This window comes from Orbilia oligospora (genome assembly GCF_000225545.1).
Source record: "Orbilia oligospora ATCC 24927 unplaced genomic scaffold scaffold00079, whole genome shotgun sequence".
In the NCBI taxonomy this organism is placed as follows: domain Eukaryota; kingdom Fungi; phylum Ascomycota; class Orbiliomycetes; order Orbiliales; family Orbiliaceae; genus Orbilia; species Orbilia oligospora.
The window spans coordinates 1554350-1567571 of record NW_011645636.1 but is presented as its reverse complement, the minus strand read 5'-3'; the positions used below and the strand labels follow the sequence as shown (position 1 = coordinate 1567571).

Here is a 13222-nt window from a genome sequence, read left to right as displayed (position 1 = left end):
CCATGTTATCAATTGACTTTCATCTCTTGAAAATGTTAACTGTTGCATGTTGCTTGGTTGCCTGGACTTGGCTCTTTCCCATTGACTATGCCTCGTGGGACAGTGAAGTACCTTTTCTTTCTCACAAAGAGCCTAGGATCATTTGGTAACAACATCAATGGGTCAGATTGATTCCGGAATTTTCACAAGCTCCGAATTTCTGAGTAAATCCGTAGACACCTTAGATAGCTCTAAAAAACCTACAAAGTATGGGGCTCGTGCGTGAGAGCTTATCAAAGTGGTATCTGACCTTCATTTCAGATTCATATATTAAAAACCCGGTTTTGTTGGCCTAGCCACTGGGGCAGCTTAACAAATTTACATCCCACTTTCCTGCCTGGCTGCTACGGAAGAGGTGTGGGGGCCCGGAGTCTGGTGTTTGTACATGTGTGACCCACCTTACCGGCTCCCGCAAGTCAGAATGATGGTGCATGGGAAGGGTAGGTGACTCTCGGATTATTTTATAGCTTATGGGTACTCATTGTTTCATCATGGTGGCCGGTGGTACGTAATCCAAGGCGTCATTCTCCCATGATACCTATCTCATATCTTTTCTTAAATCATGATTCACTTTAGTAAAGGTTTTCGAGTTGATTTTGGTGTACTAGTTCGATAGAAAGCAGTACAAAGATATCGGCATCGGGTGGCTCGCTAGTCGAGGTTTCAACGGGTCGGAATATGTGCGCCATTCCGCAAGTTTTCTCAAATTTTGATGTGCTACTATCAGGATACAATAGGTTTCTCTTTAGATAATGAAACGGCAGGTAGCAAGACATGCATAAAAGAAAACGCTGGGAAAGTAATATGCGCTACGTTTAATTAACGATAATGCGCATTGTTCTCTCGCCAGGACAGATCCTCTATTGGTCGCTCTTTTTGGATCTCGATATAAATTCGCTACAGGTTTCTTTGCGCAAGGCCAATCTTCATACCACTAGCCCAATAAAGGAATATGATTGGTATATGATCTTCTAATATGCATCTGCATGCGGGTACGTCTCTAGCGCTACAGCTGCATACTTGTGCATGCCCTATCGATATTGGGGGCGACACCGACGATTACCCCCCAAGATTTGTTTCAGGGAAAACTTTCTTCCAACCGAGCCGTTGCAGGTCTAGGTATATTTGCTTTGAAGGGAGGTCGGCATTATCTCGTAAACTAGAATTAGGTCAGTACGTACGTCCATGTAACATTCTAACATTTGCTGTCGTATTTCTGTGTGTTGAATCACACATTGGTAAAAATACGGGAACGGATCACCTCGTAACTAAGAACTATTATATTGGAAATTTAGAAATTCTTTCTATAGCTAGGAATCGTATTCCAGGTAGCTTCCGTTGTATCCGTTCGTAAGAAACCCCCATGTGGCTTATCTTCGTACATTCACCCAATTGCAGTTGGCAAAAGATGCTTTTTCTGATTAATTCCTCGTATGCATTGCATGCTGACCTGGTCGTTTGATCCGTCTTTGATCACTGTACCGTGTGCTCAAAGGGCCCAAGCTCCAAATCCTTGTGCTGATCATAAATATGGGCGAATGCCTGCTCCCTGCAATCCGATTCGCCTGGACCTTGGAACAAGGGCAACAAGGCATCTCGCCGAAGGATCATCTTCCGTTCCGTTGACAAGGTAGGATAGTTCCATAGGGAAGTGAGAATACGAAGGGCGGTAACGAAATTACATAAGGCCGATATGGATTCCTGGTATATATCGAGATATATAATATATCGCGACTGTACATGTACGAGGTACATATACATTTAGGACATACCCGGTTCCCCGTTGCGCCACCGTCAAACGTGCATAGCACGGACCAGGTCGGCAAACATTTCCCCATGACAAGTGGTTCATGGCACAGGTTGAACATGGTGTATTTTGGGCATTGGAATTAAATTTCATCGTAGCTATTATTATTTGGCTTTGGAGCGCTCCATACAATTTTGCAAACAAAAGAATCGGACGCTAATAGTGCATGAAGAGGAAAAACAGATAATATGTATGGCGCGGGTTGGTTTGATCTAGCTGGGTATGGGAGTAAATCAAATCACGGCCTCGCGCTCGCGATCGTGATTGATCGATGATCAGATCACAGAAAGGTGTCCACAAGAGTATTTTTCAACGAGTCTGTGATACCCGCAAGAGGTCCGTTGGTGACCAAGCCAAAAAGACCTCCCAATAGGCCGCCGTCACCGCCCGCAGCAGGGGTCGTTGGAGCTGCTCCAGCAGCTGGTTGGGCTGGTGCTGCGCCAGGAAGCAGACCTCCTAGCAGACCTGCGCCGGGAATGAGACCCCCAAGGAGGCCGCTAAGCAAATCCCGACGATGATGATGAGTGGGACCCTGGAGGCCGATTGGTTCTGTGTGACCGTGAACTATAAAAGCTTGATGTTAGAAAAGTGGATATTAATTATAATGGTTCTAGCTGGGATAAATTACCATTACTGAGTTCGTTCCTAGTATTGAGGCCGGTCGGTGCGGCAAGGGTCAAGGGTGAATTCGCGACCAGGAGCGCGGCGACGGAAAGCCCAGCGAATACTTTCATTTTTGTTAAATTAAGAAGGGGAAAGGAAAAAATTTTATTAAAATAGAAGTATTATCGAAGTGAATTGAAATCAATCGACCTGCGACTGAGAGTAATGGTAACGAATGAATGGTTGTGGAGTGAAGAGACCTGCACACTGTCGATACAATGGATAATTCGAGGCCGCTGCTCGTTGTTTTATACCATCTATTTGGACCAACAAATACTAATGTCTAAGACTTTTATGCGATCATGTAAAGTTCCTGTAACACACTAAGGTTATTTTTACTTAGCGGTTTAGCATTGAGGGAACTAAAACACTGACTTGCTTTTCGTCTTGCGATATCATACGATTGGGGGCTAAAAACTTCGCTTCGCAGTTTAGGTACGATTACAGTGGACTAGTAGTGCTGTACTAATTACCCAAATACCAAGAGGAAAAAAAGGAACTCAAAGAAAAATTTGACATTTGGAGGCTACAATCGAGTTAGTTCAAGCTCTAGAATTCTGCCCCATAAAATCGTTGGCTTTGTGGCGCTTCACTGGAACGTTTCGCCCTTGCAGTGAGTTTGCGGGCTGGGCTGTGTCGCTTCGACTAAACTTTCCTGGTGCGAATTCCTCAAACAGCATGAAAGCTCCGTCGTTCGCTAAAACAAGACAAAAGAGCCCCTCATGGTAGTGATTTTGGCGACCGTTCCTGTCAAGGCGGAGTTTTAAGATGACGCAGCTGGCTAATTCTGGATTGAATAACTTAATCAATATTTCTTAACAATTGACTATAGAGATCAACTGAACAGAGGGCCTGTGGATAACCGTAAGTATTTTACCATGATTTCACAATAATTATTATTGACACTGGCCTATCGATAGCCTTGGCTCCATCGTTATACATCATATCTCAGATGGGACAAGTCTCGTGAAGATTCGAAGATGCTGCAGGTTACATTGCACCTATGGGATGCACTTGGCCGAGGAACTTTGATTATATATCACTATCGCGTCCCGAAAAGCTATAGGAGTGGCGGGTATATCGGTTTTTGAAGGTTCAAATCGAATGCCTCATATATGATCATAGCGTGCTAGATCACCCGGCGACTTCTTTGATACATTTCGTATTGGAATTTCTCGCCGACAGTCGAAGAAGATCTGCATACTACGAACTTACTATGTAATTGACCTGTGCGATTACAACTTACCCCAAGCTCTTCGTTAGAAGCTCCCAAAATTGCAAAGGTGGCCGATCGATTTCGATTGAAGGATGAGCGACACATGCAACATTATTGTTTGCTCATGCATGCGGCATGCAAGCTGCCCAGCCTGCATTAAATGGGGGTACCGGCATGCGCGCATGGACCACCTCGAGATCCATGCCTGACGACCACCTGCCCATGTCCCGGACTCCCGCGAAACACCGTAATCAACTAGCTTAAGAAGTAAAAAAAAAACGCTAAGAAGCATTTACAGCACAAGCTCTAGAGTCTCGGAGGACACTATACACCCCATAACGTTTATAATTTGCGGCTATCGAATTTCCCCAGCCTTGCGAACATTGGAGATATTAACAACCTGGACCCCACCCCACGTGGTGCCACCATGGCCATGTCACTACACTCTTCAAATATATCTTAGTCAGAGCGGGCGCGCCGTGCATGTTCATGTTGCAGATATAAAATAGAGAAAATATTATATTATTATAAAAGACCAGGGTTTGCCTTCCCCTTGTAACTCCGATCCGAGGGAGAAAAAAGAATTCGATGCTGGGTCGCTATAGCTAGGATGGCATGCTCGTATATTATCCATATTCCAGAAGCTTAGCAAGAGTACGTATTGTTAGCCTCAACAAACACCACCGGAAAATAATTGATACTGTGGAATAAAGCAATGTTAACATTTGCATTTATGAGCCAACCGGGTTTCTCCCTTTGCGTTTGCACAGACGTCACAGAAGGAGGAGCCAAGCTCGCAGTGCCGTACCTATCGGCTGACAGCTGAATCTAAGTCGTCTTACACACTATTATCGTAAATTGTCAAAATGCAGAGATATTATCGAGTTTTATAGGTACGAGAAGCTGGCGCAGCAACCCGTATTGGTTGAAATTCACAATATCATGATACGGAATTACGAAGTGGGGGTTTCAGCTTCCGAAAGTACAGACAAGATCGTACTTCGCCGACGGCTCTAGCGGCATCGTGGGCGCCATGCTTTGGCCTCATGACGGATAGACTACGGAATGGATAACGGCATCGTGAGGTGAAGGACTGAGCTCTTGAGCGGAAACATTCGGGCGAGGCCTCAGAGACTGCCAGCCGGATATGGGAGAAGGATGTCTATAAAAAGGCGATGATTCTCCTCTCTGAATAAGATATCTCCATACCAATCCCCAAGATAGTTAAGATCTTAAGAATCGCAATCAATAGAAAGAACTACTCTTCTATCACCGATCTTTTCATTCCTAAATCCTCTGTCGCTATATACAAAATGTTGAACCTCCCAAACACTCTAATCGCTCTCCTCGCCGCTGCAGGTAGCGTCTATGCGCAGCTTCCGCGACCTCTCATCAACTACCCTCTCGGCTTGAGCCCAGTCTTTGATGAAGGCTTCTTCGCTGGTACCGTTGCTCCTGCTGCTACAATCGTGCAATGGGCTCCAGGCAAAGCGCCTCAAGCCTGTGTCAACGAACTTGCCTGGAACAACTGCTTGTCCGGGCGTGCTGTCGTATACAACGTCACTTACGCCGATGTACGTAATTATACCCTTTTCTTTCCTTCATACTTATATAGTAACGTATTGATATGTTTCTATTAGTGTCCTACTCCATGGATCATGTGCCGCTGCGACAATGCGGACTTGAGCATCTACCAAATGACCAATTTCTTTGGCCGCATGCCAGTCCATCTTCGCAGCACTGTTCGCCATGTTATTGCAACTCACGGAGAGGGCTGCAGTGCCTATGCTATTACCGGACCCGATGATGGTGATATCGTCATGCAGGGAAACTGTAATACTCAATCTGTTTGGCTTCATGAGACGTAAGTGCTCCTTTATTTACTTCAGTCGGCTATGGGAGCTGACAAAATATATATAGTGGTCACCAACTTGATGCCCGAGGTCTTGGAACGGGTGTAGGATTTAGCAGTAAGTCTTGGTTAATTTTACACTCTAAATTAATATAAAATAGTGGTTTCGACAACTAACAACTAATCAGCATCCCCAACCTTTATCAATGCCCTTTGGAATGACACCTGTGTCGCAGACGACTACGGAAACACCGGTAAGCCGAAACCTCTTTCCCACCTTGTTCATCCCCAGAGACTAACGAGAACTATTTCTAGCCCCTTGGGAGGAATTCGCCCAAATGACCGTTGTCTCTCAATCACACACCATCTATGGTTATATCCAACAACAACAATACCCCGGATGCTTCAATAGCCAACTCAATGCCCTCGAGACTACCTTCAAGACCAGCCACTTGACGTATGGAGGAACTTGCCACACTAGAATCCCAGCCACCCCAACTGTCAATGCTGTCTGGAAGCGTGGTCGCATTGATCGTCGCGGTGGTAAGAGAGTCGGACCATGCAAATTCGACCATCTTGTTGGCGGGCATAAGCATTAAATAAGGATTCCAGAGTGGTGTCAGTGCCGTTTGATACCGATGAAGGGGTCAAATGGTTGGGAGAATTGAGTTGTGGAAATGTCAGAAAGAGTAGTTCTTGATGTTTGAAGTCGCATATCGTATCGTAATTAGTAATTAGTACAGAAGGCATATCCTTCTTATCCCTCGGTAGTTTCTAATCTGAAATTTGAAATTTATACATCCTCGAATCTTTTCTCCCATCTTTCGAGTTTTCGAAGGTTTCACATGCTTGATCCAAAAACGTGTTGTTTTCGTGGTATTTTCCCGCCACGTCCCAACAAAACTTCGTCTTCGCCGACGTCACCGAATCTGTTCACTGACTCGCAAACCTTCGCTTTATGCTTCATAAACCTCTCCCCATCCACCATCCTATGGTATCGTGAACCCACATACCATCGACCAAATTTATAAAATCTCTTCTTGCCATCCTACACGCTCGCAATGGCAGCGCTAGCAACGTCGAAGCTCACCCTAAAATACCCTCTTTTCTGCGCCGAATACCTCGATGAAAGTACCCTCCTCATCGCAGGTGGTGGAGGGGAGTCGCGAAGTGGAGTCGGAAACGGCATCGTAAGTCTCCCTCTTCCCGTACAAAAAGCTCTCCCCAAATCTGTATACTAAAGGAATCATATAAAGCATCTTGTAGATACTTCCTCCGAAACCCCAAAACTTACGACTAGTCTCGACCTCCCCGGCAACGAAGACGCCGTAATGTCCCTCACCATCCTCCCTTCCAAAGCTGCTGTTCTGGCAGGTGTAAACCAAACAGCATCAATACTGTCCGCCGGTTCGAACGCTCATTTCCGTACCTACTGGCTATCCGACACGAAGACTGAGGTGAAGGAAATCTCCGCCCGCGAGTATTTCCGTCCAAAGGCGTGGGATGACGTTTACCAACGGATTACAAAATCCTCGGCTTCCGGGAAATACGCTGTAATCGCTTCTTCGGTTCCGTTGGTTCGTGGGGAAGGAGTATATGGTGGAGAAGTCGTGGTGTTGTCTGTCGACGAAAAGGGATTTGCGGTTTTTATCGACAGGATAATTAACGATTCGGAAATTGTGGATGTGGATATAATACCTGCCACGGATAGCGATGAAAAGGAAAAGAATATCGAGTATGTGGTGTACTCGACACCGTCGAGCGTTTATATCCGGAAAATCACACCAAACGGACTTGAAGCCGAGAGACAGGTCTATACACTGCCTGGAGGTCCAAAGGCTGGGTCATCAACAAGAACAAAGCCACAGATAAGAAGCATCAAGCTGTTGACACCAAGCGTGTTCCTACTCCTTGTCAATCTTCCATTTAGATCGGGCGTTGAGCTCCAACTGCTTTCAATACCACAAGGTCAGCAAGCCACAGTGCTAGAATCGCATACTTACCACCCCGCATTAGCATTCCGGGCGGGTGTATCTGCAGCGACATCACTGGACATTCTGGCCCTCCCCGAAAAGTCAATATCATCAAGCTCAACATCTCAGCAATTGGTTCTCGGTATCGCCTCAGCCGACCTTTCGGTAGTTGTCACCACCCTGGACATAACTTGGCTAGAATCTGGGGAAAGCAGTCGAAAGGTCCAAGACGCCAAGTTCCGACACTTCAAACAACTAGCAACTTCTCATTCATTCCCCGCTACAAAAGTTGCCTTTTCACCATTATCTGCAGATAAAACCAAGAAAGAAATACAACTAGCTTCCGTATCTGCGTCGAACACCCTAGTAATCCATAAATTCCTAATGGCGGACGAGAATTTCCTATCGAGACCTTCAGTATTCAGAGATACCTTCCCGATCCTTCTGTTTTCGCTCATATTTATTGCACTATTGGCAGTGGGATTACAATTGGTGTTCGAGTATAGAGGTAACTTACCCAAGTTCGATATCATGGAAGCTTGGGAAGATATAGTAGAGACAATGAAAGGCGGTGCAAAACTTGGGGAGCAAGAGATGCAGAAGGTAGAAAAGATGGGACAGAAGTTGAAGCAAGAGTTGAAGGGTGCAGGTAGGGGTGTTAGGGAAGGGTTGAAGAAAGAAGTTGTACAGGGAGTTTTGGAAGGTATTATCGGGATGGGTTAACGCTTCTTCCTCTGGTAGTGTACTTTCTTTGGCGACCTCTCTTCCGTCTTGTTTATTTTATGTTATGACTGCTTTATACCTTTTGTTTCAGCTACTAGATAAGCTTGTTTTCAATGATCTTACGACGGGGAAAAGGGGTTATGGATCTTTTTATATTTACTTCACGATCGGCTTCGTATATATAGTAACGCTAAGTATACATTATAGGTCCTGTAAAGAGAGAAACAAAACGGAAAGGATAGTAGTTCGTAAGCCTCGTGAAAACATATGTCATGTAAACGTTACTTCGTGAAATTTTAAAGAGAATTCGTGTCTTGTCGTACATACATTATAACAATACCATATTTTCGACTTCATTCCTCCTTCAAATGACTAAAAGTCTCCAGATACTCTGTAATCAACCTAGTAATATGACTGTTCCAAACTGGGTTCGGCTGTAAGAATGATTTTGGATAGATCGACTCCGGAGTTCCTAAATCCTTCTTGATGTTAAATGCCTTCAGATATCCTGCTACTGCTTTGTAGTCTTCTTTCGATTTCAAACTACCAAGCAATAATTTGATAACCTTCTCACGAGCTGGTGTCAAATTTCCTTGTATCGCGAGCTTCAACGCATTCTTCTGTGTCGGCCCAATTTTCAAAGGATCGGCGCCATGGGCTAAGAGGTACTGACAAGCCTTATAGTGCGATGCCGAAGCGGCCTTTTCGAACGCGGTGATTTTATCGACAGTACCGACTTTATCAGGGTCTACACCAGCTTGGAGTAAAGCTACTATGACGGGGAGACAATCGCGGCTGACTGCAACTTGGATTATTTGGGATTCGAAGGAGTCGTCTTCTAGTTTTGCTTTCTTTTGTTTGATTATTGCCATTGCGGCGTAGTTTTTGTAGGTTAAGATTGCGTATTCGAGGGGGGAAGAGTTTGGATTGGTTGGGTAGGGGTTGTCTGGAGTGTTTGCGGGGGAGTTGATGGGTTCGTTTATGTAGACGGCTATATTTCCCTGGGGTGTTAGAGATATATATATAATTCGCGAAGAATATTGAGGCTACTTACTGCGGTAAAGGTAGCAAGCAGATTCGGAATCATCATCGGCTTCGATGGCCAGACGGATGCCAGTCGTCCAGTTTACGGTTCCGCCTTGGTATTCGGCCGTGAACTTTGAGGTTGTGGGTTTAGGACGATCGCGAAGGGTAAGGCCCGCTTTTGAGAAGAGGGCTTCTCCGATGTTTGGGGATCTTCGAGGATCTTTGGGTGGGAGGAGGGGTGTTTCTAGGAGGGGCTCTTCGGGGTATACCTCTTCTGGGGTGCATTTTAGTTTTTCTTTTGGCGTTTTTGTGTATATGGTTAGAGCGTTCGTTCTTTTTTCTTTGGGTGATAAAGAGAAATAGGTACCTGGTTCATCTTCGGGTGGGCTATCTATAGTTTCGATGAAAATGGGGAGTTTGAAATCCTTTTCTGTGATCATTTGTCCGTAGAATTGGGCTTCGCTGGCATCTTCCCGCTTAAGGCAGATGAGCTGTGAAAGATAATGCGCATGGTTCGTTTCCTTTTCAAGACCGAATTTCCTGCCATATTTCCCAGACTTCCTTGATATCGCGAAGGCTTTGATAAGATCCCCTTTGCGTATAGCGATAGCAGCTTCCATATTGAATCTATTCATCAGAGTAATGGGGTCCGTTGATTTCTTTTGCGGGATCTTTCCAACCCAGAAGAGTGCATCGTCGAGTTCTGCCAACATGTAATGTATTGTCGCGCAAAGGAGATAGTAATTCGACTGAGCTTGTAGGTCGAGTTTAGATTGTTCTTTTTGCAGACCTAATATTTCCTTTAATTTTGCGGCATGTCCTTTTGCTGCTTTCCAATCTCTGATATTTACGGCTTCTGTGATCATTGTTTCATAGTATTTCGTTCGTTCCTTTTCGACATATGAGTCTTCAGAACAGATAGAGAGGTCATCGTCATCCTTTTCGATTGAAATTGGACTTGTGGTGCCCGTTCTTGCCCAAGGTGGGATATCGGATTCGGCCCCGGGGAGGGGTTCAGGTGATGTTGGCTCCGAGGGGAAGAGTTGGGAGTTTGTCGACCATTGGAGTTTTTCTTTGAACAATTGCTTTGCTAATTTTGCTGATTCCTCATGCGGTGGGGTTAAAGCAACGTCGGCGAAACTGGGTGGTCTAATGGACGGGTTTGACGTATTTTCAGCGAAGCTTGGCGGCCTAATTGATGGGTTTGAGGGACTGTCGGCGAAACTTGGGGGTCGGATGGATGGGTTTGGTGAATTAGCCGCCGACGGTTCTTCGAATCCATTGAATCCTGATAGCCTCGTCCACGCGGCGTGAGGTTGCTTGCTATCGGCGGAGTGTCGGCTGTGGCGGGTACTCCTTAGACTTCGAGTTTCGGATACCCCAGCGGCCTGGCCGTTTATAGGATAAGAAGCTTCATTGTAGCTGGTGTAAATATTTGTCGCCTCAGCGACCTCGATACCATTGGTGGTTTTGCCTTGAGGGCTAGTCGGCTCGGAGGGGTTTCCTGGGTTTCGGTGACTGCTTGAGGCAACGTTTTCGGCGCCATAGTTTGTAGTTCTAGATCCTGTAGTGGTCGAGCGCCTACGCAAATGGGCGCTTTCTTGTTGCGGGCGGATTTGTTCCGTTGAGGTCGGCTTCGAGTTCGAAGGACTCTTGAATTCGCCATTTTGGGTCTTTGGCGACGGGTAGCTTATAGAGCTGGAGCGACGATTGTAAGTTGCCTCGAGAGATTTTATTGTAGCGACAGCAGATTCGGTGGGTTTTTCCACATTTTCGTGGTAGGCGGGTGGTCGGTGGAGAGAAGAATGTTCCTCTGTCCGGGTGGTCAACTGTAACTGAGAGGGCTGGTAGTAGCTGGGATCTCGGAGAACGTATTGTTCTGGTTTTGCGGGTTTCACGGGTTTCCGGCGGAGAAGGCGGTCCATTTTGGATTAAATTCTGAGAGTTTTTGTTTGGAGTTGAGCTATAGCTAAAGCTAAGTAGCTATCGCTCACTTACTCATTCGGCGGTGGACTAAATTAGTCGATAGCTAATTGCTAGAATTCTACGACGTGAATGATTCAGGGAGATGTTAATGTTAATAACCAATGCTAACAAGAGCGAGCTAAAGAAGCTGCAGCTGTAGGAGCGCAGCATTGCCATTTTTTTTCTCCTGTCCAGGTTCATCTGGGTTCTGAATGGACATGGACAGCCTGTGGGGAAGGCCTTCAGCTCGACTGATTGGATTGGAAGGGATCAGAATATGTTAGTGCGTCTTTGCATCGAAATGTACTGTACATGTACATGTACATCATGCATGATGCCTCCACAGCAGTCACAATTTGCCATTCTACTACATCGACTAGTCTTGAGGGTATCAGTGTGGATGCGAGTGTGCACGCATGCAATAGTTCACTTTTAAACAGCCAAGATGGTATGATATCAATGTTAATTGAATCGAATCTAATATCAAAAGAATGAATGCGAAGTGAGGAGTACTCGAGGGTTTTGCAGTCAGCCAACCAGAATCGAGGACGAGAAACAACGCATAAAATGCAACAAATACTCCTCAATCTCATGTGGTGTTATTCCCATGTGGACGGGGTGATTGCCTGGTACACAGTACTTTGGCGTATGTCAGTACCATTAACTACTACTTCTCACTGACCTACTAAGATACCTATCTAATTATTTACTTAACTAGTAGCTATATATAATGTTTATATACTTAAGTACTAGCTAGAAACTCTTGAATTCTATAGTTTAATTAATCTTAATTAATCTACTTAATTAAACAACAGCACTAACAAGAGTCTGCGTAGAAGTGCACCCTATCGCCGGGACATACAAAGTCAACGTAGTGCATGCACAATCCCCAGGACACTTCTGCCTAAAGTTCACGACGCGACATCCGTTTGGATGGCGAATGCAATTGCAGTTAAAAGTCTGAGTCGCTGTAATAGTGTCTCTGCATTTACTACACGATGGCATTGGCCCGCAGTTACGTCGAACGTTTGTAGCAATGGATGATGGTGGGCAGGTAGATGGGGCCGGGGGCCCTTCTTCTGGTGGTGGATCGGTGACCGCAGTTGCAGGTTCTTCTGTAACCGAATTGTCGGGTTCTGCGGTGACTGTAATAGTTTTGATGACGGTTGTCCTTATTGTTGTTTTTTGGATGGAGAACTTGGTGATAGTATTGGTTTTATATTTGGTTATATAAAATGTCTTTGGTTTGCAGACTTCACGACCTCGATCGCGGTCTCCCCATGCCATTGCTGAAACGATACTATTTTCTCCTTAGTTTTATGCTTTGAATCGTATATCCATTCATATATATACGTATGTATATTCGTACAGGGATTGTGGGACACCTACCTAAAGGCCAACAATGATAAAATTGCAGTGGTAAACTTCATTTTGGATTTCAATATATCCTCCCTGATAGATCTTCAGACAACAAGCTTGCTATATAGCTGTATATAGTGGTAGATGGTATTTGTATTTCAAAAGAATATTATATATATAGAATATACATATACAAGAAAGAATGAGATTGCTGTTGAGAGTATCTAAATTACCAAATACGGACAATACTCTTCGTGTTACACCAATCAACGCCAAGCTGAAAATTTCCAACGGGACCTCCAAGCCGAGACTCCATATTACTACAGGTTTTTATATATTGCAATTGTCGATTCGTCGAAAAGAAGCCGAGTAAGGCGAAATTAAGGTGAAATACATTTTTCAAACAATTCAATAGATAATTGGGTCAAAGCCCGTGCCGCCTGCACCTTCTTACTTAAATATCGAGTATGGGATGATTAAAGCTTAAATACGGTATAATGGGCCTACCCGGTATCGATATATCCCGGGAGACATTGCATATGCACATACGTTCCCTCGCTTCAAATATCCATTTCGAAGAATGTTTCTGCTTATGTTTA

At 44.9% G+C, this 13222-nt stretch overlaps 5 protein-coding genes across 5 annotated transcripts; 2 read left to right on the top strand and 3 right to left on the bottom strand.

Annotated features, from left to right (window-relative positions):
- Positions 1-2126: 2126 nt before the first annotated feature.
- Positions 2127-2580, bottom strand: AOL_s00079g473 (uncharacterized protein; the record flags this gene model as incomplete). The annotated part of the gene is made up of 2 exons (XM_011124348.1): positions 2127-2410; positions 2475-2580. 2 exons carry the CDS (start codon positions 2578-2580, stop codon positions 2127-2129), a joined length of 390 nt encoding a protein of 129 aa, XP_011122650.1.
- A 2458-nt stretch (positions 2581-5038) lies between these two features.
- On the top strand, positions 5039-6176 carry AOL_s00079g472 (uncharacterized protein; the record flags this gene model as incomplete). The annotated part of the gene is made up of 5 exons (XM_011124347.1): positions 5039-5299; positions 5366-5589; positions 5646-5695; positions 5766-5831; positions 5893-6176. The coding sequence occupies 5 exons, from the start codon at positions 5039-5041 to the stop codon at positions 6174-6176; spliced, it is 885 nt and encodes a 294-aa protein (XP_011122649.1).
- A 462-nt stretch (positions 6177-6638) lies between these two features.
- AOL_s00079g471 (uncharacterized protein) lies at positions 6639-8273 on the top strand (the record flags this gene model as incomplete). Its single annotated transcript, XM_011124346.1, has 2 exons — positions 6639-6767; positions 6834-8273. The coding sequence occupies 2 exons, from the start codon at positions 6639-6641 to the stop codon at positions 8271-8273; spliced, it is 1569 nt and encodes a 522-aa protein (XP_011122648.1).
- A 353-nt stretch (positions 8274-8626) lies between these two features.
- AOL_s00079g470 (uncharacterized protein) lies at positions 8627-11224 on the bottom strand (the record flags this gene model as incomplete). The annotated part of the gene is made up of 3 exons (XM_011124345.1): positions 8627-9264; positions 9328-9573; positions 9667-11224. The coding sequence occupies 3 exons, from the start codon at positions 11222-11224 to the stop codon at positions 8627-8629; spliced, it is 2442 nt and encodes an 813-aa protein (XP_011122647.1).
- Positions 11225-12068: 844 nt separating this feature from the next.
- AOL_s00079g469 (uncharacterized protein) lies at positions 12069-12551 on the bottom strand (the record flags this gene model as incomplete). Its single annotated transcript, XM_011124344.1, has 1 exon — positions 12069-12551. One exon carries the CDS (start codon positions 12549-12551, stop codon positions 12069-12071), a length of 483 nt encoding a protein of 160 aa, XP_011122646.1.
- Positions 12552-13222: the final 671 nt, after the last annotated feature.